Source organism: Dreissena polymorpha, chromosome 1, assembly GCF_020536995.1.
Source record: "Dreissena polymorpha isolate Duluth1 chromosome 1, UMN_Dpol_1.0, whole genome shotgun sequence".
Taxonomy (NCBI): Eukaryota; Metazoa; Mollusca; class Bivalvia; order Myida; family Dreissenidae; genus Dreissena; species Dreissena polymorpha.
The window spans coordinates 34,893,890-34,920,559 of record NC_068355.1 but is presented as its reverse complement, the minus strand read 5'-3'; the positions used below and the strand labels follow the sequence as shown (position 1 = coordinate 34,920,559).

Here is a 26,670-nt window from a genome sequence, read left to right as displayed (position 1 = left end):
GAGTAACTGTGCCAAACGATTTTAAAATCTTACAATGAACGTCATAGTTATTGCCTTGACAAGCTCATTTAAGGCCATTTTTTAATCTTTGAACTCAAAGTGTGACCTTGACCTTGGAGAAAGCGACATAATTCTTTCGCGCGACACACCGTCCAATGATGGTGAACAAATTTGCCAAAAGATTTTTTTTAAATCTCACAATAAATGATAAAGTTATGGCCCGGAAAAGCATTTTTGGTCCGGTTAAACTTTCTGTTTAAAACACACTAAGTGTCCCAGCGACCTAGTTTTTGACCTGGCATGACCCATATTCAAACATAACCTAGACATCATCTACACACAAATTGTGACCAAGTTTGGTGAAGATCGGATGAAGTTTCGGTACAGACCGACAGAGGGACAGACCGACCGACCGACAGACCAACCGAAAGACCGACAAAGTGACTCCTATATAGCTTCCATTACCAATGTTAATGGGGGTATAATAAACAATTCTTACACAAAAAAAGAGAACAAATGTTAATATGTATGTGCCGCTTTCAGTCCATATCATGCAGAACTAGATATGTCACAGACACTCATTCCCCATGGACACAGTCAAATTTAATCAAATATAAATTATAACCAAAAAATCTTCTTAATATACTTAAAACTTGAGCAAAATACTACAAACAGTCATAATTTTATGAAGCGCACATATATATATCTCAATACATGAAAAATGACAGACATAATTTTGCAAAAGTTGATTGCACAAAAAATGCCTCCCTTTAAGATCACTTAAATATGAACTTTCTTAGGCTGTTGAGTGAAATTTGCCAGCTTTTAAAGAAAAGTTGAGTTAAAAAACGTATGTTTTTAAATTAATATATTCTTCCAAAGAAACTAGAAATGCGTCACATTTGACACTGATGACCCCATGGTACATGTTTGGACACACACAGATCGACTATTATATTCTACAAATGGCAAACAATGGACAAAATTGTCACAAAACCAGGTTTTCAGTTGAAAAGTCTGATAAAGGGAGACAATTCAAAACGTGTATTGTTAACCCCCTTGTGTAAAATTGACCTTGATTTCAATTAGAAACAAGAGTTCCGCGGTCGGAGATGACCGCATTGAAGCCGGATTTTTGATTTAAATGACAGGAAAGTACCTTTCGTGTTTTTGTCAATGCAATACTTAAATTACTGAAATATTGTTCAAAGGTCAAAATGAAATGTAAGTACTTTTCAAGGCATGAGCAAACCTTGTGTTATGTTTTGAATGCATGCATATACATGAACAACAATAACATTTAAGGTCACAAATATGAACTTGAATTGACAATTAGGAAAGTTTGCAAACCTTTACGTCAAGTTTGAGATTCTAGGTCCAAGCATACCAAAGTTATAACAATTTTAACATTTTAACATTGAAGGTCACAGTGACCTTGACCTTCAAATGAATGACATTGAAATGAGCAGTGGTGATCTTCTAGTACTGGCCAACCTTTATGTCAAGTTTGAAGACTCTAGGTACAAGCATACCAAAGTTATAACATGGAATAAGAACTTTAACATTTTTACCTACCAAAGTTATAAGAACTTTAACATTTTACATTCAAGGTCACAGTGACCTTGACCTTAGAATGAATGACCTTGAAATGACCAGTGGTCATCTAAGTGTGCTTGCAAACCTTCATGTCAAGTTTGAAGACTCTATGTCCAAGCATACCAAAGTTATAACAATTTTAACATTTTAACATTTAAGGTCACAGTGACCTTGACCTTCAAATGAATGACATTGAAATGACCAGTGGTCATCTTCTAGTACTGGCCAATCTTTATTTCAAGTTTAAAGACTCTAGGTACAAGCATACCAAAGTTATAACATGAAATAAGAACTTTAACATTTTTACATTCAAGGTCACAGTGACCTTGACCTTCAAATGAATGACCTTGAAATGTCCAGTGGTTACTTACTAGTTCTGGCCAACCTTCATGTCAAGTTTCAAGACTCTAGGTCCAAGCATACCAAAGTTATAACAACTTTAACATTTTTACATTCAAGGTCACAGTGACCTTGACCTTCAAATGAATGACCTTGAAATGTCCAGTGGTTACTTACTAGTTCTGGCCAACCTTCATGTCAAGTTTCAAGACTCTAGGTCCAAGCATACCAAAGTTATAACAACTTTAACATTTTTATATTGAAGGTCACAGTGACCTTCACCTTCAAATGAATGACCTTGAAATGACCAGTGGTCATCTGTTAATCCTGGCCAACCTTCATGTCAAGTTTGAAGACTCTAGGTCCAAGCATACCAAAGTTATACCATGAAATAAGAACTTTAACATTTTTACATTCAAGGTCACAGTGACCTTGACCTTCAAATGAATGACCTTGAAATGACCAGTGGTTACTAACTAGTTATGGCCAACCTTCATGTCAAGTTTGAAGACTCTAGGTCCAAGCATACCAAAGTTATAACAACTTTAACATTTTTTATATTGAAGGTCACAGTGACCTTGACCTTCAAATGAATGACCTTGAAATGACCAGTGGTCATCTGTTAATCCTGGCCAACCTTCATGTCAAGTTTGAAGACTCTAGGTCCAAGCATACCAAAGTTATACCATGAAATAAGAACTTTAACATTTTCGAGCACGCCGCCACCCCGCCCGCCCGCCCGCCCCCCCCGCCCGCCCGACAACATCAATCTATAAGCCGAGATTTTTTCGAAAAAAATCCGGCTAAAAAACAACAAGAGATGTGTTCGTCAGAAACACAATGCCCCCTATTGCGCCGCTTTGAAATAAATAAAAATTTTTTTTTATTTTTTTACCTTTGACCTTAAAGGATGACCTTGACCTTCAACTTCCAACAATCAAAATGTGCAGCTTCATGAGAACGCCGCTTTGATTTTTTTTATTATTGTTTTTATTTTATTTTTTACCTTTGACCTTGAAGGATGACCTTGACCTTGAACTTCCACCACTAAAAATGTGCAGCTTCATGAGAATGCCGCTTTAAAATTATTTATTTTTTTACCTTTGACCTTGAAGGATTACTTTGACCTTGATCTTCCACCACTCAAAATGTGCAGCTTTATGAGATACACATGCATGCCAAATATCAAGTCTCTATCTTCGATAATGCAAAAGTTATGGCCCACGTTAAACTTGAAGGTTTTTTTTTTGACGGACGGACAGACAGACTGACATACACACATACTGACATACTGACGGACAGTTCAACTGCTATATGCCACCCTACCGGGCGCATAAAAAGTCTGATAAAGAGAGACAACTCAAAATCAAAATGTGCATTGTTACTGATTGTTCATAGTTACATAGTTGTTTCAAAATCAATATATTTTTAGTTGTGGCTACCTTGACCTTGGAGATTTTGAAGTAATTCTTTCGCGCAACACACCATCCAATAATGGTGAACAAATGAGCCATATGATTTTAAAATCTCACAATGAATCACAAAGTAATGGCCCAGACAAGCTCATTTATGGCCATTTTTGACCTTCAAACTCAAATTGTGACCTTGACCTTGGAGATATCGACGTAATTCTTTCGCATGACACACCGCCCAATGATGGTGAACAAATGTGCCAAATTCTTTTTAAATCTGACAATGAACGACAAAGTTATGGTCCGGACAAGCTCATTTATGGCCATTTTTGACCTTCAAACTCAAATTGTGACCTTGACCTTGGAGATATCGACGTAATTCTATCGCCCGACATACCATCTAATGATGGTGAACAAATGTGCCAAATGATTTTAAAATCTGATAATGAACGACAAAGTTATGGCCCGGACAAGCTTGTGCCGCCCCCCAGCCCACCAGCCCGCCCGCCGACATCGCCAATCTAATAACCAGTGTCCAATAATGGTGAATAAATGTGCCAAATGATTTTAAAATGTCACAATGAATGACATAGTTATGGCCCAGACAAGCTCATTTATGGCCATTTTTGACCATCAAACTCAAGTTGTGACCTTGACCTTGGAGATATCGACGCGATTCTTTCGCGCGACACACCGTCTAATGATGGTGAACAAATGTGCCAAATGATTTTAAAATCTCACCATGAATCACAAAGTTATGGCCCTTACAAGCTCATTTAAGGCCATTTTTGACCTTCAAACTCAAATTGTGACCTTGACCTTGGAGATATTGACGTAATTCATTCGCGTGACACACCCTCTAATGATGGTGAGCAAATGTGCCAAATGATTTTAAAATTTGACAATGAACGACAAAGTTATGGCCCCAACAAGCTTGTTCCGCCCGCCGGCCCACCAGCCCGCCCGCCGACATCCCCAATCTAATAACCAGTTTTTTCCTTCGGAAAACCTGGTTAAAAACACAAAGGGCCATAACTCAGCACAAATTGGTGGCTGTCAAAATTCCGTTCTTTACTGATGTACTTAAACTATGAAAGTTATGGAAAGATTCACACAGAAGTAAAAGAGGAAATAATAAAACACATTTTGAGAATATATATTCTTTAGTGGCAAAAAACAGACACAAGGCCATAATTTTGGCAACACTCCACACATCAAAATTCCTTTCTTTAATATCATTTAAACATAAGGCTTCTCTTCAGTGCTTAATCAGCTCAGAAAAGAAGTTGTCCACTCCTGGAGATTTTCCTGCCTTCAGACTACGCACTCTATCCTCCACCTCTTCCTTTTGTAAGCACGGACAATCGTCAACCACTTTCTGGTCTGAGATCGTACTGACAGAGAAAGCGCGCTGGTCAAAGCAGTTAGTTAAAGTAGTCGCTGGGTTAGATTTAACAAAATACTATAAACGACCACTGATGATGTGACATAACAACTATGAAATCTGTGCTTTTTGATGAAAATACGCTTGGCGATTTGGAGCTAATTGACAACTGACCTCTTACAAATGACAACAGACGACACGCCGCTGGGCCAGCTACTACCATAGCTCACCGCATTTTGTACTCAGGTGTGTAAAAAAAGAACCAGTACATTCGTTGAATTCATATCCCCCGAAACATAAATTGAGTTGTGGATGGGTGCAAATCCTTTGATATAAAGGTATACTCATAAATAATAATTAAGTGTATGGTAATTTGTTTATGAATTCTCCTCATTGATATCTAACACCCATGAATTTACATGTTGAAATATGGTATTGTATCTGAGATATAGCCTTGAAAAGTTACATCATACAAAAACAGCCAAGGGCATTAACTATGAGTTAAGAAAATGCAGGGTTATGGTTATGTTCATGTAACTTCTTTTCATTGATTTCTTCACATCCATGAATTATCATATCTGAGATATAACCATGTAAAATTCCATTGTACAAAAACAACGCAAGCCAATAACTCTAATTTAAGAAAGTGAAGGGTCATGGTTCTTAGTCACGGAACTTCTCCTAATTAATATTGATACACCCATGAAGTTTCATGTTGAAATCTTGCATGGCATCTGTGATAAAGCGCTAAAATGTTCCATGATACGGAAACAAATGGCAATAACTCTTATTGAAGAAAGTTTGAGTAATGTGTATTGTGCATGGCACTTCTCCTCATTGATATCTACACATCCATGAAGTGCCATGTTGATATCTTATATAGTTTCATAGATATAGCCCTAACAAGCTTTGTGACAGAAAGATGGACAAACTGACCGACTAACGGACGGAAAAGGCCATTTCTATATCCATCAGCCTTTGTGTGGGATAACAAGGACCATTATTCTGCCAAAAAGTGTTTCACATAAAACCTCTTTACAAGCATATACATATAAAAAACATCCAACTGTGAAAGTTTGAAAGAGATCCACCCAGTAGCTATAAAACAAAAGAGATACACAGCATAAGTTTCAAGACGGACGTTATCAAGGACGAACTTACGGATGGACAGTTTGATTGACAAGTACATTGCTAAATGCCTCCCACTTGGTGGGCCCTAAAAATAATAAAAAATGACAAAATTCTGCTAAAATGGCACACAGTCCTTTCTATATAATTATATTTACATTAAGGTCATTCTACTATAAAAGTGTGAGCAAAATCGGCTCAGCAGTTTAGGAGGAGTTGAGTACACACTTTCAAGGCCTATACAGTCCATAGAAAAATCAAAGCGCTGAAGGCACTTAAGTTGTTTGCAATTGCATAATATTAGACGCAATTCATTTTCCAAATTAATCGCAAGATTGAAATTAACACAAGTCATTCAAATTAATAAAGAGTCTTTCTCGGCACGGATGCCGCAGTTATCAGGTTTATCGTACCTAAAAAAACTTGCTTGAAAAACGTGGTATTAATCTTGGTTTTTCAAAAGCAAAAAAGAATTTAAGCTGTGAAAGTTTTTTACAAACATTTGGCGCAAACTTAAGGAGAAATTGAGTACACAAAATATTTGGGCTTATATATTATTGAAAATCATACAATGGGCCATAATTCTGACACAACTGGTTGTCTTTACATGTATTTACGATTATTTGCACACTAATGTCCCTCAGCTGTGAAAGTTTGAGCATTATACCCGTCTCTAGATTTGCCACCAATTTCCACCAAATGCCACTGTTTGCCATGTAAAAGTGTGGCAAACGGTGAAAATTTGATGGAAAACGATGGAAAATGGTGAAATGCCATTGTTTTCCACTAATCGATGGAAATCAACAGTGGCATTCGATGTAAAACGGTGGAAATTTGATGGCAAACGATGAAAAATAGGACTTTGTCATTTTTTGAAGTGGAAAATGTACATTTTGAATAGGAGAAAATGGCTCTTAGAAAATTTTGCAAGAAAACCTGAGTGGCAAACGATGGAAAAAAAACTTAGAACATTTTCAAACAAAATGCTCTCTGACAGAACAGAAAACGAAAAACAGTTCTTTTAATTTAAATTGAATGTACATATAATTAAATGACATTTTCCGCAATTCCATGCGGAAAACGAGTAAAAATATGCAAAAATATGCGGAATAATGAAGAAAATATGCGGAATAATGGGGAAAAAGACTGAAATGTGCGGATATTTGATTTTTTATGAGATTGCGGAATTTTATTGCTCAAGAAAATTTGTCCGCATATTTTTGCTAACATTTGGTTTTTATAGGCGGAAAGTAGATTTTTGTTTGCAAAGCTTGATTTTGTATACGGAAAATACACTTATATGCGGAAAGTTAGGACTAGTTATTTCAGGCTATTTCAGAAGTCAGATGTGTGCGGAAAACACTGTTTGTCATTTTTTACAAGTATTCTGGACATAGGCATTAAAAAACAAATCTCAGAGAGCTGTTTCTTGTTGTAAGAGCAGTAGCAGTTGCATTTGTAGTTGTATCAGTGGCGGTGGCGGAAGTAGTGGTATGATGGTAGTAGTAGTAGTAGTAGAAGTATTAGTAGTAGCAGATGCAGTAGCAGCAGTAGTATAGCTAGTAGTAGTAGTAGTGAAAGAAGTTGTAGCAGTAGTAGTAGTTGTAAAAGTAGTAGTAGTAATAGTAATAGTTGTTGTTGTAGTTGTAGGAGAAGATGTTGTTGTATCAGTAGCGGTGGTGGTAGAAGAAGTAGTAGTTAAGTAGAAGCAGTAGTAGCAGTAGAAGAAGTCGGCGGTGTCGTCGTGGTCATCATTGTTGTCGTAGTAGTAGCAGCAGCAGCAGCAGTACAAGTAGTAGAAGTAGTAGTAGTTGCTGTTGTTATTGTTGTAGTTATTGTTGTAACAGCAGTTTTGTAGTTGTTGTAGTATTTGTGGTGTTGGTGGTGGTGGTGGTAGTGATAGTAGTAGTAGTAGAAGCAGTTATAGTTGTAGTAATAGCAGTAGTAGTTACAAGTAGTAGTAGTAGCAGAAGAAGTAGTAGTAGTAGTAGTAGTAGTAGTAGTAGTAGTAGTAGTAGTAGTAGTAGTAGTAGTAGTAGTAGTAGCAGTAGTAGTAGTAGCAGTAGTAGTAGTAGCAGTAGTAGTAGCAGTAGTAGCAGCAGTAGTAGCAGCAGTAGTAGCATCAGTAGTAGCAGCAGTAGTAGCAGCAGTAGTAGCATCAGAAGTAGCAGCAGCAGTAGCAGCAGCAGCAGTTGTTGTTGTTGTTGTAGCAGCAGTAGTAGTTGTTGTAACTTGCATAGCAATTTCTACAAATTAAAATTTCTTAACCCTGTTCAAGTTACATACACTCTCTCTGAATATCAAACTACAGAAACTACAGCTGAGGTTTACAAACTATCTGATAACCACTATGTGTTGTTGGCTTAACAGCCTTTTCTGATTGGCTGAATTCAAACACAGATGGTTTTCCTCTTGGTTTGAAATACAGGCCGGTACACATGTTGGAAAATATACAGGTTAAACTTGTTGTTAAAATGAAATTAAATTAATTTCACAAACAGTAGAGATGAGTTATTCCATTACCAACAATTTCTTAAAATAATAATGTATAATTAATATCATTTGGATAGTGACATGAAGTGTTGTTAAAGAGTGATGAATACAGTGTTTCAGCAGTCTGTCTAGGAATAGAACAACAACTGAAGGTTTGTGCTTTTCATAATATTTCTAAATATTCCTTAAAATTAATGCTTCTTATGTCATCATTGTAGACCTTTTTTGGATGTGATATTTATGGCAAATATTAATTTAAATGATGTAATACGAATTTACAATAAGTGCAGTTTGCAGCTTGATTAAGGAAGTAATTAGACCTAATGTGTGGAAATTAATAATGTTGAATGTAGTATTGGAAGTTTATCATGCTAGGGAACTGATGCTTAAAGGGAGTTTTGTGCTGTGCATGATGAGCACTCAATGCATGCTCATTAATGATGTTAATGTTTATATTAATAAATTAATATATTAAATTTTTAGGTTTCACTGTGCATTTTCATACCAATAGCAATTAGAATTAAACATCATTATAATTGTAGCAATATTAAGTTTGTACTAATCATTCCGACAAATTAAGTTAAAATAAAAAGACAATGTGTTAAATATATTTTGTCATAATTGTGTTTAGTTTTAATCTAACCTGAGCAAAAAGTGCTCATTAACTTGGCTGGTGTTCTACAGACTGAGCTATCCCGCAACCTGACACTTTATCTCCTAAATTGACTTATTCAAAACGTGATATAAGATCAAAATTACATTTATTTGAGTAACCAGCAGGACTTCAATATTAAGGGTAGATGACTACAGATTTATTGATTTCTATGGTTTGTCATACTTTTTTCGACAGCTTGATGGCCGACTTACAGAGCATTAGCAACAGTTTCAGCAGCGACTTCTCCAACAGCAGCAACTTCTCCAACAGCATCTACCACTGCAGCAGCGAAAACAACAACTCCAGCAGCAATCAACCCAGCAGCAGCAACAACCACCCCAGCAACAACAACCGCAGCAAAAACAAATCCAGCAACAACAACCAGATCCTCAACCAGATTGTCAAGACCTGCCTGTCAACAGGACAACAGGACATAATTATGGTGGGTACACAAAAGTAATTATTACAAAAAGTATATAACTTAAAGCTACAGTATGCGGTGGCAAACTGAAGCATTAGTTATTGCTAACTGATCTCAATTCACTTATAACAGATTCAAACAATTTTATCTTTACTCTGTAATTTGTAAAATTATTTTAATGTCTTATTATGTCACAGACAAGTGCTGGTAAAAGTACTAATTTTCTCTGAGCAAAAAGGAAAGTAAGGAATTCAAACTTGTTATATAAAGTTACAGAATTTAATGTAAACAATTATTTCAGGCCCAGCTGCTATTAGACATCACTGGCATAACAGATGCCAGTAAGGCTGCAAAGAAGTTGTTTCGCCACCTGTAAAGGGAGGAGTGAAATAAAACGAAGGACTGTGAAACACTAGAGTACTTGAAATATTCTGTTTTGTTCAGAGTGTATATATCCATTGTCTACTTCAAATAATAAATTGTTATACATTATTTCTTTACCTAATTTGTATTTTATTCATCCTTTTTTCAGTTAGGTGACATTCAAACTGAGAATGCAAAGTGCCATCAATATCCGTAAAACAATGACTAATTGTACATCTTGTTCCACCATTTGCCATCGTCTGTGGCAAACGGTGTAAAATATTACACCATTTTCCACTGGATGGCATTTCCTCCAAATACTCCACCGTTTGCCATCGTCTGTGGCAAACGATGTAAAATTTTACATCATTTTCCACTGGATGGCAAACGATGGCATTTTGTTTCAATACTCCACCGTTTGCCATGGTCTGTGGCAAACGATGTAAAATTTTACATCGTTTTCCACTGGATGGCAAACGATGGCATTTTGTTTCAATACTCCACCGTTTGCCATGGTCTGTGAAAAACGATGTAAAATTTTACATCGTTTTCCACTGGATGGCAAACGATGGCATTTTGTTTCAATACTCCACCGTTTGCCAGAAAATGCCACCAAATGCCATCGATGATGTAAATTCTTCTACTGTCCTCTTTTTTGTCACTGTTTTCCACCAATTTTCATCAAATTTGATGTTCCAATACTCCACCGTTTGCCACTCTTTTTTCCATGTAAAACGATGAAAATCGGTGGCAAATCTACAGACGGGTGATCCACCTACAAGTTGAAAACACATTCTTGATATCGGATACGGAAATAAAAAGTCCTTTTATTAATTTAACAGCAATAACTAGGTAAACAACCCAATTGTTCAATTTGGGATTGAAATATTCAATAATTAAGTGTTTCATTACCAGTAAATGTCATGGTATCGCTATTTTTAAACAAGAGCACCGCATAACGGATGCCACGCTCGGCTCCGAAAGCTTGTCAGATTTTTTTAAATTTTTTTAGAGGTCACAGTGACCTTGACCTTTGACCTAGTGACCCAAAATGGTGTGGCGTGTAGAACTCATCAAGGTGCATCTACATATCAAGTTTCAAAGTTGTATGTGAAAGCACTTTGATTTTAGAGGCAATGTTAAGGTTTTTGTTAAAGTTTTATATTAGAGGTCACTATGACCTTGACCTTTGACATAGTGACCCAAAAATGGGTGCGGCATGTAGAACTTATCAAGGTGCAACTACATAAAGTTTCAAAGTTGTAGATGGAAGCACTTTGATTTTAGAGCCTATGTTAAAGTTTGATATTAAAGGTCACAGTGACCTTGACCTTTGACTTAGTGACTCAAAAATGGGTGTGGAGTGTAGAACTCATCAAGGTGCATCTACATATGAAGTTTCAAAGTTGTAGGTGGAAGCACTTTGATTTTAGAGCTAATGTTAAGGTTTTAGCAGGACGCCTACGTCGGACGGCGGACAAGCTGGCTATGACAATAGCTTGGGTTTTCTCCAAAAACAGCCTCGCTAAAAATACATTTTACAAGTCAATGTCTTTAAATGAGACAACTGTCAATAAAATTATAACGGACAAGATGTTTGTCCTAAATATACCCAGTGTTTGGACAAGATGTTTGTCCTAAATATACCCAGTGTTTTTGTTCACTATTTTGAGAATGGGGCTGGTTCACTTTGATTTGAGAAGTATCACGTCTTATGTACTAACATTTTGAAATTAATCTTGTTAATTTCATGCTAACAAATACTTTATAACGGATAATAAAAGTATTGCAATATAATATTGTATAAGGTTCAACTTAAAGAGCTGGATTTGGAGATAATTAAAATTTGTATCCTTATAATAAAAATACTTTTTTTAAACTTTCAATTGGGAATTTGTTGGTCCCATTTGGGAAAATATATATACTTCTTTCAATATGGAATGGGCCCCCATACCGGACCCAAATTTGAACAAAAAAAACACTGATACCATAGCAGGACAAATATGATTGGTTAATTGTCTTCTGGGCCCTAATTTTTGCACCATATAACCATATTTATTCGGTCAACAACACACATTCTTTATTTGACATTAAGTTTAACACTATCATTATAAATAAACTGTTCTGTGAATAATTCCATGAAATACCACCCCAAATATACATCAGTGAAATACCGCCCCATATTCACATCAGTGAAATACCACCCCATATTTACATGTAAATCAGTGAATTATCATCCGATATTTACACTAATGAAATACCACCCCATATTTACATCAGTGAAATACCACCCAATATTTACATGTACATCAGTGAATTATCAATACGATATTTACACTAATGAAATACCACCCCACATTTACATCAGTGAAATACCACCCCATATTAACATCAGTGAATTACCAACCCATATTTACATCAGTGAAATACCACCCCATATTTGTTGCGTAAATGCAAAGTTTTTGTTGTTGTGAAAGTTAGTTTTAATTAAGTTACGTTTCAAACTAGAAGTGTTACGCAAAATGTGCATGGTTCACGGACAATCAGGGCCCCATTTCTGCCCCATTCCCAATCTAAAATCGAAAATTTTAATAAAGTAATAAAGAGTTTTTTTATTTATCTTTTGTTAGTTAAAAAAGCTAAAATACATAAAATGCACACAGTGCTTTTGTTATGGCAATTTCGGGGCTGATATTCGGCCCCATTCCCCTCCAAAAATAGTATATATTTTCCCCCATTTTTTTAAATCCCCTCCAGAAGTAAAAAAAAACAAAAACAAAAATTATTATTTTTTTTTTTTTTTAGAAACAACTGCCTCATGATAGTTATATCTCAAATTCATTTTATAAACAACTAACAAGGTATATAACTATAATTAATATGATTTTTTATTATTTTAAAGAGTTATATTAAATTAGGTTCCCCCAGTGGACTTCATGAATTAAAATTGTTTCCAAAATGGCCAAGAAAAGGCTTGATGTATCTATATTGTGTCAATATTTGTTGATAAAAATATTCCAATTTGGCCCATTTTATTGATAAAAAATGCTCACCTTTGCCATTTCATTGATTAAAAAAATCCCAATTAGACTCTAATTGGCTTGGAAAACTGATACTGTGCATGACGGCTGAACTGACTGAAACTAATGTAAAACAAGAGCACCGCCTTGCGGGTGCAGACCGCTCATCTATTTTCTTTTTAAAGGTGAAGGGACTCTCATTTTCAATCACAAAGGAGGGAGGGGTGGAGTGAAGAGCGGTGCATTGTGTGGGGGTGTGGACATTTATTACATTATCTTCCAAAAATGCGAAAAATGCAAAAAAAAGGGAAAAAAAAGGGGGGGTGGTGGGGTGGGGGTGGGGGAGTGGGTGGGGGTGGGGATTCTTGGGTGCGATGGTTGGACGGTATTTCAAACATAAAATAATAAAAATAAATATTTGTGTTTTTTAACCGTTTCAAAAAAAAAAATTGGGGGGTGGTGAGGTGGGGGGGTATAGTGTGAGGGTGTGGTGGTAATTTGTGAGATGATCTTAAAAAAAAAAAAAAAAAAAAAAAAAAAAATAGGGGGGGGGATTCGGGTGGGGGGAGGGGGGGTGGAGGGGATTCTTGGATGCGATGGTTGGACAGTATTTCAAACATAAAATAATCAAAATAAATTGTTTTGTTTTTTAACCGTTTAAAAAAAAATTGGGGAGGGGGTGGGGTGGGGGGGGGTATAGTGTGAGGGTGTGGTGGTCATTTGTGAGATAATCTTAAAAAAAAAAAAATAGGGGGGGGGGGGGGTTTGGGGGGGGGGGCATGTGCGATGGTTTGGGTGGAGTCTATTGTGGTATGTCAGGTAAGAGTAGTTTTGTCAAAGTATCAATCAAATCTAATCATAAATAAAGAAGTTATGGCAATTTTAGCGAAATTTAATAATTTGACCTTGAGAGTCAAGGTCATTCAAAGATCAAGGTAAAATTCAACTTGCCAGGTACAGTAACCTCATGATAGCATGAAAGTATTTGAAGTTTGAAAGCAATAGCCTTGATACTTAAGAAGTAAAGTGGATCGAAGCACAAAATTTAACCATATATTCAAAGTTATTAAGTCAAAAAAGGGCCATAATTCCGTAAAAATGACATCCAGAGTTATGCAACTTGTCCTTTTACTGTACCCTTATGATAGTTTGCGAGTGTTCCAAGTATGAAAGCAATATCTATGATACTTTAGGGGTAAAGTGGACCAAAACACAAAACTTAACCAAACTTTCAATTTTCTAAGTATAAAGGGCCCATAATTCCGTCCAAATGCCAGTCAGAGTAACATAACTTTGCATGCACAGTCCCCTTACGATAGTTAGTAATTGTTGCAAGTATGAAAGCAATAGCTTTGATACTTAAGGAATAAAATGGACCTAAACACAAAACTTAACCAAAATTTTCAATTTTCTAAGTATAAAAAGGGCACATAATTCTGTTAAAATGCACGCCAGAGTTATCTAACTTTGTCTGCCCAGTCCCCTCATGATAGTAAGTAAGTGTACCAAGTTTGAATGCAATAGCATTGATACTTTCTGAATGAAGTGGACCTAAACGCAAAACTTAACCAAAATTTTCAATTTTCCAAGTATAAAAAGGGCACATAATTCAGTCAAAATGCACGCCAGAGTTATCTAACTTTGCCTGCCCAGTCCCCTCATGATAGTAAGTAAGTGTACCAAGTTTGAATGCAATAGCATTGATACTTTCTGAGAAAAGTGGACCTAAACGCAAAACTTAACAGGACGCCGACGCCGACGCAGACGCCAACGCCAAGGTGATGACAATAGCTCATAATTTTTTAAAAAAAATAGATGAGCTAAAAAAATGAACAAATCATTGATATATTTTTAAGAAAAAGAACTGAGACATTCAGCTGTGAATATTACATTTATACAAACATGTGTATTCATATAATAAATATCATTACATATAAAAGAATGACTTCTTAAGTTTCCCCTTTTCCTAAAAAACGACGCGTTTTTCCCCTTTGGATGGGCCCCGCAACCATTCCCCTATTGGAGAAAAAAAAAACACTGGCACAGAAAAATGCTCAAATTTAAGTGCCTGGTTGACCACCACTAGAAGGCCTGTTGGTTTCACATTTTGGCTTGTTGGCTCAAAATTTAGTTATTGAGATCCCTGCATACCACCCCAAATTTACATCAGTGAAATATTACCCCATTTTTACAACAGTGAAATACCACTCCACATTTACATCAGTGAAAATAACCTCAATCTTTAATGTTATTTTTTTGTAGCGCCCCCCCCCCCCTTCTCTTTTGTGCGAATGTTTTATCTAGCGCAGTATGGTTCCTTTTTCAGTTATTAATGTTTTTCTGTCCTTGAAAACCATAATTGAATGCTTATGGGGCAAAGGTCCTGCAATAAATATTTTATCAAATATTTATTAAATTTTATAAAATTATTTATTTAAATAATTAAGTAAGCCTTGTTCCAGCATTATCACTTTATATCAAATATATATATATATACGTCTATACGGCCATAGTTCAATTACTTCAATATTCCAAATATTCATAGATACGCAAACATCCTTAATTTTAATTTTGGACTAACATCCTGCGCCTTGCAGATATCATCAAATGTTTGCGTAAAATCTATTTTTGTTTACATGGAAGGCAGATTGTTTGCGTGAAATCTACTAATGTTGACATTGAAGGCAGATGCAAACAGCATAAATGTGCAAAGAATATGAACATGAGCGCAATTATATCTGCCATCAATTTTCTTGCTGCATACAAGTATGGTAAGAAATCTAGGCCAAAACATCTGGATAAGACAGCTTCAGTAAAACAAGAGGGTCAACATTCATCCTTGTTGACTGTGAGTACTTAAATAGTGGATTTCTAGGAAGAGCAGTTAATAACAAGGGCTGTTTGTAAAACATGCATGCCCCCCATATGGGCTGTCCGTTGTACTGGCAGCCATTGTGTGAATACGACTTTTGTCACTGTGACCTTGACCTTTGACCTAGTGACCTGAAAATCAATAGGGGGCATCTGCAAGTCACGATCAATGTACCTATGAAGTGACATGATCCTAGGCAAAAGCGTTCTTTAGTTATCATCCGAAAATCATTTTACTATTTAGGGTCAACGTGACCTTGACCTTTGACCTTGTGACCTCAAAATCAATAGGGGTCATCTGCGAGTCATAATCAATCTACCTATGAAGTTTCATGATCCTAGGCATGTGCATTCTTGAGTTATCATCCAAAAATCATTTTACTATTTCGGGTCACCGTGACCTTGACCTTTGACCTAGTGACCTGAAAATCAATAGGGGTCATCTGCGAGTAATGATCAATCTAACTATAAAGTTTCATGATCCTAGGCATATGCGTTCTTGAATTATCATCCGAAAATCATTTTACTATTTCGGGGTCATCGTGACCTTGACCTTTGACCTAGTGACCTCAAAATCAATAGGGGTCATCTGCGAGTTATGATCAATCTACCCATGAAGTTTCATGATCCTAGACGTATGCGTTCTTGAGTTATCATCCGGAAACCATTTTACTATTTCGTGTCACCGTGACCTTGACCTTTGACCTAGTGACCTCAAAATCAATAGGGGTCATCTGCGAGTCATGATCAATCTACCCATGAAGTTTCATGATCCTAGGCGTATGCGTTCTTGAGTAATCATCCGGAAACCATTTTACTATTTCGGGTCACTGTGACCTTGACCTTTGACTTAGTGACCTCAAAATCAATAGGGGTCATCTGCAAGTCATGATCAATGTACCTATGAAGTTTCATGATCCTAGGCCCAAGCGTTCTTGAGTTATCGTCTGACAACCACCTGGTGGACGGACCGACCAACTGACCGACCGACCAACAGACAGACCGACATGAGCAAAGTAATATACCCCCTCTTCTTTGAAGGGGGGCATAAAAATTGCATCCGTTTTCTGAATAAGTGGCTCTTGACTGACTTCATAGAAATACATGTTGAATGATACTAAGTACAAATCTTTCCCCATCACTGCCATGTCATGATAAAGATTCATAATTATGTATATTGGGCACCTATTATACATATTTTCGAGTGAGCTGGTAGGGTGTTGTTAGTGAAGTTCTGTCTAAAGCTGGACTTTTAAAACACATGATGAGACAGCAAACTTTTCACAAGAAACAGCTTGTAAAATACGATGTATAGATCAGTATTGTACAGTCAGTACTTGGTCCCTAGCCTTAAAAAAATACACAGTTTTGGATACAATGTAAATTGTATAAGTTAATGTTAACGACGAGACATATAGCATGTGCATTGTGACCAGAGTGTTACTTTTTTATTAAAGATGTTGGTGTTGTTGAATTTTCTTTTAAAGCAGAACCACAAACATTGATAGGATGCAATGTGTTCACATGAGATAGATTATTTTGGTTTACAGTGAAAATAAAATAAAATACAAACTTGTCATGATTTAAGATTAGCAATGGTAAGCATCATTAAACTCAATTCCTGATTGTTTTAATCCAGGCAAAGGCCTGACTGGCCATGGAGGTATACAAGAAAGAACACAAGAGCGCAAATGGTTCTGTGGCATTTATCTAAAACTGCATGAAACTAAAAAAACTTAACAGGTGGTTTTCGCAAGGTTTTATCAAAAACTTCTAAAGAAATTTACCCAGCACCTTAAAGCCATGATTTTGAGAAAAAAAATAAATAAATATGAGTAACAAGAGTCAGTGCATTATCATCATTTTCTTCATCATCATTATCACAATTGTCAAATAATAATCATAATATCTGTATAAATTTCATAATAATCGTCATCATCACCATCACCATCATCACCATGATCATCATCATCATCATCATCATCATCATCATCATCATCACCATCATCACCATCATCATCACCACCATCATCACCATCATGACAATCATGACAATCATGACAATCATCACCATCATCATCATCATCATCATCATCATCATCATCATCATCATCATCATCATCATCATCACCACCACCACCATCATCATCATCATCATCATCATCATCATCATCATCATCATCGACATCATCATCATCATCATCATCTTCATCATCATGATCATCATCATCATCATCATCCTCATCATCATTATCATCATCGTCATCATCGACTCCACCAGCACCACCATCACCATCGCCATCATCATCATCATCAGCAGCAGCAGAAGCATCATCATCATCATGATCATCATCATCATCATCATCATCATCCTCTTCCTCCTCATCATCATCTTCAACATCATCATCATCATCACCATCATAACCATCATCATCACCACTACCACCACCACAACACCATCACCATCATCACCATCATCATCATCATCATTATCATCCTTATCATCCTTCTCATCATTCTCATCATCATCATCTAAATCATCATCTTCATCATTAGCAATGCTCATGCTTTTTTTGTCAAAAACAGAAAAATACATGTAATATATTATATAATGTATATAAATGATGGGCAGATTAAATATTGTCATTTACATTAGACATTTGTTGAACACCATATAACACTTGCCTGTGTTATATGTTCTTTCGGAAACATACTGTTATTATTTAATGAACATGCTGAGACCAATTTGTGTCAATTATTATCTATCTTTTTTTTTAACACAGACCAACTCCACACAACTCCACAAAACCTTTTTTTGTAATATTATTTATAATTATTATTATTTAAAAAAATGTACACATGTTTTTAAATATCATTTATTGTGAAATCCAAATGTTTAAATATATCATTACCCCAAAAGAATAAATAAATGTTATACTGTAAAATCTTAGTATTGAGCATCTGTTTACAGGCTTTTAAGTCTTCTATTTTGATATGACAGAAGAGGTTGCATTTAATTATTAAAGATCTATATGCCTGATCTGATAAAAAAAAATCTACTTGAAATAAGAATTTTATAAAGCAATGAGCATTATTTTTTGTGTTATACTGCTGTATTGAATGAAAGCGTTTTGTTTCTCATAGATGGTGACTAATTCCCCAGAAGTGGTTGTCACACTCTCTTCATTATTGCTTGTTATTAAACGTTACAATAATCTGACTTGGTCAGTGGCTTCACAGTTAGACCCCAAAGAAGTGCTTGTTAAGTTTGAGGTCAATGTCAAATTAAAAATGAAGTCCGGTATATAGAATATCCTAGCAATTGTCAAAATACAATGCCCTTGCATGAAACAAAGCTCTTCATAATCATAATTGATGCAAGATCAAATATATCATTGATTGTTACTCTCAAACAGACAGACAAAAAACAATGACTGGACAGCAAATTGAAATAAAACGTTAGGCATTACAATGAGCTTGAATAATGACAATTATAACTGGAGCTTTGTCACAGACGTGACGAATACCCCCACATGACCCATTGAAACAGAATATTTTGCATGTTGTCTTAACAAAAAAAGCAGACACCATGCTCAATGTTTAAAACGCACTAAGTGACCCCGTGACCTAGTTTTTGACCCAGCATTGCCCAAGTTTGAACTTGATCTACACATTATCTCGATACAACTCCTGACCAAGTGTGGTGAAGATCAGATGAAAACTACTTGAATTAGAGAGCGGACACCATTATCAATGTTGAAAACACACTAAGTGAACCCAAGACGCCAGTTTTTGACCCGGCATGACCCATATTCGAACTTGACCTAGACATCACCTAGATATAACATCTGACCAAGTTTGGTGAAGATTGGATGAAAACAACTTTAATCAGAGAGCGGACTCTTTATACGGAGCGACAGACCAACCGACCGACAGACCGACTGACCAACAGACACGCTCAAATTCGTTTGGTGGAGTATAATTAACAAAGAACTAGGCCAGAGTAAAAAATGAGGTTAATTTCAAGGAGAAACTAAAGATGGGTAAATTTGGTGTAACCGAAATTTAGACCTTCTGAGTGTAAGTCCCAAAGTTGGTCAATTTCATAGTCAAGATGAAGCAGGTGATTTTAGTTTATTAAGAGTGTTCATAGAAACCATCCATGTCAGTGTTTAAGCATTGTAGAAAGCGAAAATGTTGTTAGATGGAATACGTACATTTTAATTAACCCTTTCCCACTCAAAGCAATGTAAAAATGGCTATGTGAAAACAGCATAAAACCAGAACAGCCTGTGAGTAACTCGCAGGCTGTTCAGGTTTTATGATGTTTGCTGCTAATCAGTATTTAAGAGTTTGAAATGAAGCCTTTTAAACTTGCATCTAGTAAGATAGGTCTTTATTTAAATTTAACTTTCTGAGGGAATGCAAATGCGTCAAAATACGGAGCTAAGTGGTAAAGGGATAAACAACAACAACATTTATTTAGCAATAAAGCTTATACAAGCTCTCAGCCTATATAAGATCTTAGCCTACAAGAGATTGGACTCTGCATTAGTCTAAACCAAAAGTAGGTGAGCGTCAACAGCAACGTGCAGTAAGGTTGATATGGGTGTGTTGGTAGTGTTCAAGTACAAAATCCATGCAAGTAAGAAAGATTTGTGTTCACCCTGTAGAGATGGAAGGATGGGTCAATCAATATGTACCTCCCAAATCAGTCAATGCAGGGGCATACACAATATTTTTGGTCTTCTCATAAATATATTAATTTTAGTACTAGACACATTTTGCTGTCACTTATTATTATTATTGTGATCAACGGAAATAACCACTGGTGAGGAGCGTCAAGCAGATCTGGTATACGGAAGGGCATGCTTAAATGTAGACTGTGAAGAAAAGATAGCTAAGTATTACAATCATGTACATCCTAGTTCATGCATACAACTTCAACCAAATTAAACACGATAAAGAGTAAACCACTTTACAGTCATATCAGATAATTGCTAAAAATTGTTCTTTTTATTGGTAGCTTAGGGTTAATACAAACAGTGCGAATTATTATCAGAAAACACAAGTGGGACAGCCACATTCATGCTTACAAGAAAAGCCTAGCAAGGCAACATTAAGGTTATACAATTATCTACAATATAACATGTCTGCGCATTTTAATACAATTACCTAACAAGGGCTGTTTGTGAAACATGCATGCCCCCCATATGGGCTCTCAGTTGTTGTGACAGCCATTTTGTAAATATGTTTTTTGTCACTGTGACCTTGACCTTTGACCTAGTGACCTGAAAATTAATAGGGGTCATCTGCGAGTCATGATCAATGTACGTATGAAGTTTCATGATCCTAGCCATAAGCTTTCCTGAGTTATCATCGAGAAACCATTTTACTATTTCGGATCACTGTGACCTTGACCTTTGACCTAGTGACCTCAAAATCAATAGGGGTCATCTTCGAGTCATGATCAATCTACCTATCAAGTTTCATGATCCTAGGCATAAGCATTCTTGAGTTATCCTCCAGAAACCATTTTACTATTTCGGGTCACTGTGACTTTGACCTTTGACCTGAAAATCAATAGGGGTCATCTGCCAGTCATGATCAATCTACCTTTCAAGTTTCATGATCCTAGGCATAAGCGTTCTTGAGTTATCATCCGGTAACCATTTTACTATTTCGGGTCACCGCGACCTTGACCTTTGACCTAGTGACCTGAAAATCAATAGAAGTCATCTGCCAGTCATGATCAAACTACCTATCAAGTTTCATGATCCTAGGCATACGCGTTCTTGAGTTATCATCTGGAAACCATTTTACTATTTCGGGTCACCGTGACCTTGACCTTTGACCTTGTGACCTGAAAATCAATAGGGGTCATCTGAGAGTCATGATCAATCTACCTTTCAAGTTTCATGATCCTAGGCATAAGCGTTCTTGAGTTATCATCCGGTAACCATTTTACTATTTCGGGTCACCGTGACCTTGACCTTTGACCTAGTGACCTGAAAATCAAAAGGGGTCATCTGCAAGTCATGGTCAATCTACCAATCAAGTTTCATGATCCTAGGCATAAGCGTTCTTGAGTTATCATCCGGAAACCATTTTACTATTTCGGGTCACCGTGACCTTGACCTTTGACCTAGTGACCTGAAAATCAATAGGGGTCATCTGCGAGTCTTGATCAATCTACCTATCAAGTTTCATAATCCTAGGCATAAGCGTTCTTGAGTTATCATCCGGAAACCATTTTACTATTTCAGGTCACTGTGACCGTGGCCTTTGACCTAGTGCCCTGAAAATCAATAGGGGTCATCTGCGAGTCATAATCAATCTACCTATCAAGTTTCATGATCCTAGGCATAAGCGTTCATGAATTATCATTCGAAAACCATTTTACTATTTCGGGTCACAGTGACCTTGACCTTTTACCTTGTGACCTCAAAATCAATAGGGGTCATCTGCAAGTCATGATCAATATACTGTAATATGTAACAGTTATGAAATTATCAATTAAATCTACTTACACATGTTTTATTAACTCCAGATACTTGCTAACAATCCATTGTTTGTCACAATTCAGTAATTCCAATCCAAAAATACGCTCCATGTTTGTTTACTATGACGCTGTCAGCCAGCTGTGTAGGAATACGACCTACATTTTCAATTGCACAATATAATTTGTTATTCCTAACTATTGTTCTCCAAAATTAATGGCTTTCACTTGTATTATTAATCTAAGGATGCATTTGTGTATTGCATTTTGGTAAAGTTATGTTCCAGTTGCAAATGCTTTGGAACTATTTCGTTAGGCATAGAAAGCCTATTCATCATTTAGTTTCATGTTTCCATTGTATTATTAAAATGTTTAACAGAATTTAAATGCAGAACATTTCTGCCTGATATTATGTATTAATGTTATGTGTTTTAATACAAATTGCTTTTTATAATGTAACAACTCATATTATTGACTTACTTTGTTGATTTAGGATTCCGAAATGCTGTTTAGGAAAATGGCTCTTTGTAAACTTGTTTTATTGGTTAAGGAATTCCTAAGTGCACGCTGATTGGTTGGGACGCCTAAGTTTCGGAATCCTAAAGCATCTTCACTATAAATAGCGCGCAGCATCACGGATTCTTCACCTCGGTCAATGACTCAAAATCCACGTCATTTAAAAGTAGGAAACCTACCAGCTTAAGCTAAAGCCATCATAATGGTAGGGAATAGTTCTGTAAAATCTTAAGTATTCTTTTAAGTTATTTAAAATAGTAATCAAGTAACAGTGATGCTGCGCACCTTCATCATACTTATAGTTATTTATTCGTAAACCAAACTTCTTAAGACGCGTTCTACGATTTGAATGAATAGATTTGTTAAACCTTAACTCGGCCGTTTGTTCTATCCTGACAACTTAGAAGTGTCTAAGTATTACAGTACCTATGAAGTTTCATGATCCTAGGCCTAAGCATTCTTGAGTTATCATCCGGAAACCACCTGGTGGACGGACCGACCGACTGACAGACCGACCGACCAACCGACCGACATGTGCAAAGCAATATACCCCCTCTTCTTCGAAGGGGGGCATAACAATTGTTTATATTAATTTTGTATGAGAGAAGTTTTGCCTAACTGCTCCAGATGTATGTTGTTAAAAACAATAAATACAGAAGAAATGTAATGAAGTAGTTTTTGGATAATTAACATGTATTAACTTACAAAAACGAGGTTTATACCCTGCAGTGTTGTAACCTTCTAGCTCTTGAGCAATATATCAAAGGGAACATATAACGCTGCCATTTGAAAAACTCAGATATCAACAAGAACAGCAAATGAACGCAAAATCAATTCCATACATTACTGAAAAAACTAATTTCTTTGTCATGGGATGGATCGCCATGATTTAGTTGTATTATGCAGTAAACACAATGACCTTATTGTTGTTTTATGCAGTGAACACGTTGGTCTCATTTACATGTATTTGTATTATGCGGCGAACATGTCAACCTTATTTAATTGTATTATGCAGGGAACACGAGAACTGATTATTGTTTTATGCAGGGCCCCACATCAATTTACGTAGATCATTTCTAAGGGGTTAAACAATGTATGATCATCATCATGCTTCTAAGTGTATAACAGTCCTGCAAATCCCTTTTACAGTAATATTTACCTCTACCTTTAATCTTGATTAACATCACAGGTATCAGGGTGTTATATTTTACTACACAATTGTACCACTCTTACCACACAGGCTTTTTTATTTAAATGAAGCACAAGACCACAAAAGCCAATAAGAAACATACAAATATTGCTACATTTATGAATATAATCAGTCACTATGTTAGGGTCGAATAGTTTAGCAAGACAGTATACAAAATAAAATAAAATTTTGCGACAAAATTTGATTTAATTTCCTTTGTTATAAAGTAATTTACTTAAGTTCAAATACATGTACTTCTTCAGAATGTGATTCAAACAGAAGAAAGGGAGAACAAACATAAATGTATGTTTCTCTCCTACCAGTTGATAATTTACAAATTATAATAAGTTTAAACTAAGTAAGAAATTTGAGTTGTAACCTATGTAACTATTTTTTATAACAGACAATGGGTAAAATAAATATTCTAGTCTGATCGAAATATATATGTCATTCCAACGTCATGGCATATTTACATTATTCAGGGATTGGTTGCAATATTTTACAATTGGTAGCATGAACCAATGATTTTTTTAAACATAAGTTATTGATTACAAATGATTGCAGGACACCTATTAAAGATTTCAGAATGCATTTTCTGTTTGTTTAAATGAATTACTCCGCGTATTTGTTAATGATTTTTATTTCGGAACAAGGGATTGCAAACTTTTAAATAATGCTATTGGATTTCTATCCAAAAACTGGTACTATGAGATTACTGGAGAAAATGCTCACATTCTAAAAAACATTTATAGTTCTGATGTTTATTCTTGAAAATGTATCTTCTTCAGGCCACGACTTTTTTTTTAATGGGTTACAAAAATTATTTTGAAAATGGTCCATCGGGCGGTCGAAAAAAAAAAAAAAAAAAAACATTGGAAAAATAAGTTAATACTTATAACATCAGAACAAAGACATCATATCTTTTATAACCTTAACACAGAGACGAAAAATCAAATTATGCAATGAAACACATCTATATCTTCAAATGAAATGAGTCACCTAAAAGCACCTTTTGTAACATCAGGCAATTTTAAACACTCCATTAAATGACATGCGTTCTTCTCCCATTAAAACGAAAAACTGCGCTTCATTTCCGTAATTCGATGCGCACCATTACGCAATGCTATGCCCGTTGCATAAATCTTATATAAGATAAACTACTCATACACAAAGTTTGTGTTTGCTCTTATTGGACTTATGACATCGTCCATGAAAAAAAATCGAGGTAGATCGATCCCCGCGTCGTCGCGGTTATGTTTGTTAAAGTTGTTGTTGTCATGAAAACTCGTTGATTTACAACGCAAAACGTCTTATTTGAACTGACGCAAATCAATACAATCATATTTGTCAACTTGGTTTTTGCTTTATTTTGATAATTTAATCCAAAGTTTAATGTTAGCAAGTGTTTTTACTGGAATTGTAAACAAGGAGCCAGTTAAAGTCTTCCGAAAATGTGCAGTTTGTGTGAATTGACAGTTTGACGTCATCAAAGGAAAGCCGCTTGCTGTCTGAAGCAATAAAGCGACAAATTTCGCGCCGACAAAATTGGCTTCCTTTGTCAAGCAATCAACATGCCGAACCAATCGTGGGTTTGTTTCTCAATTGCAATCCTCCAATTTAATAATAGCACGTGCATAGCTCCGCCTTCGAATCTTTTGCAGAGAACGGAGGTGGAGTTTAACAGTTAATTGAGCTAGTATTTTACGCAAGTTGAGTTCCGATTTGCTGAAATTATTCGGCCCTAAGCATTAAAACGACAAATACATTTATCAATGATTTTCCGAGATATACCGATTTGTTCCGATTTCCAAACTTTCTGTACAGTTCCTATAAACTATGGCGGACGTGTTTACAAAATTCCTAAACACATATATTGTAAATAATGGCAGAGTTTTATTGGATTATTTATACTAATTATCAAATTGCAAGGTAATACTTTTTTATCTACTATAATATCGGATTTGTTTAATATAATTAACATGTTAAACAATATAAATGCGTCATAGACTCGGAAATAAATTTTGATGCGGTCGACATTTTACTGACGCTGATTTTCCTATTGTCTGTAATTAAATAAATTTTGAGAAGTGCCCATAAAAGGACTGGTACATACTGTGTCACATTGAAAAATATCCCGATCTCTGTAATATATGTGAACCAATCGTTGATTGTTCTTACTTGATTTTATTCGCAACCGAACTCAAACCGGATCGTTTTTTTTTCTTGTTTCGCTCGTTTTTCAGTGCGGTCGGGAATAAAATATATAAAAAAAGACGATTTTCCGATTTTATTTTTTTTCCCATTTTCCAAAAATTAGGGTCGGCGGTTTTGTAACCCAAGAAATATAAAAGTTGTGGCCTCACTAACAATAAATGCCACTTTTGCTCAGAAAGAACAGATACTGATGCTTAAGTTGTTTTTTTTGTCTTTAATTTCAATCAGCATAAAGTCTATTTTCAAGTGCATTGTTTATTCAGCAACAATGCAGAGTTTATTGACTTTTTATACTGAATAAAAACATGTTCAAGAAAAGTAAAACATTTCATTTAACACTCCATGTCTAAACAACAAAATAAAGGCAAAGTAATTGACATATCATGTACTTCCTAATAGTAACATGACAATCCTAGGATGGCACCCTAGCAACCCAGTGGTTAGTTCCTATGTTCAAATCAATCTGTTATGTCATTATTGTTTTAGGAAAACATTTTATGTTTGTAATATTTTTTTAATAAATCAATAAATTAATATTGTTTTAGACTAATAAATTAAAACGTACTGATT

At 35.7% G+C, this 26,670-nt stretch overlaps 2 protein-coding genes and 1 pseudogene across 2 annotated transcripts in view; 1 reads left to right on the top strand and 2 right to left on the bottom strand.

Moving 5' to 3' along the window:
• LOC127876698 (uncharacterized) overlaps window positions 1–26,670 on the bottom strand; it is a 238,369-nt gene that overhangs the window by 106,870 nt on the left and 104,829 nt on the right. The gene's annotated exons all lie outside the window — the stretch shown is intronic.
• Window positions 8,251–9,920, top strand: LOC127876803 (probable ATP-dependent RNA helicase ddx42). Its single transcript, XM_052422267.1, has 3 exons — window positions 8,251–8,504; window positions 9,203–9,449; window positions 9,730–9,920. The coding sequence occupies exons 2-3, from the start codon at window positions 9,207–9,209 to the stop codon at window positions 9,802–9,804; spliced, it is 318 nt and encodes a 105-aa protein (XP_052278227.1). The 5' UTR covers window positions 8,251–8,504; window positions 9,203–9,206; the 3' UTR covers window positions 9,805–9,920.
• Window positions 17,617–18,248, bottom strand: LOC127867268 (prostatic spermine-binding protein-like; annotated as a pseudogene).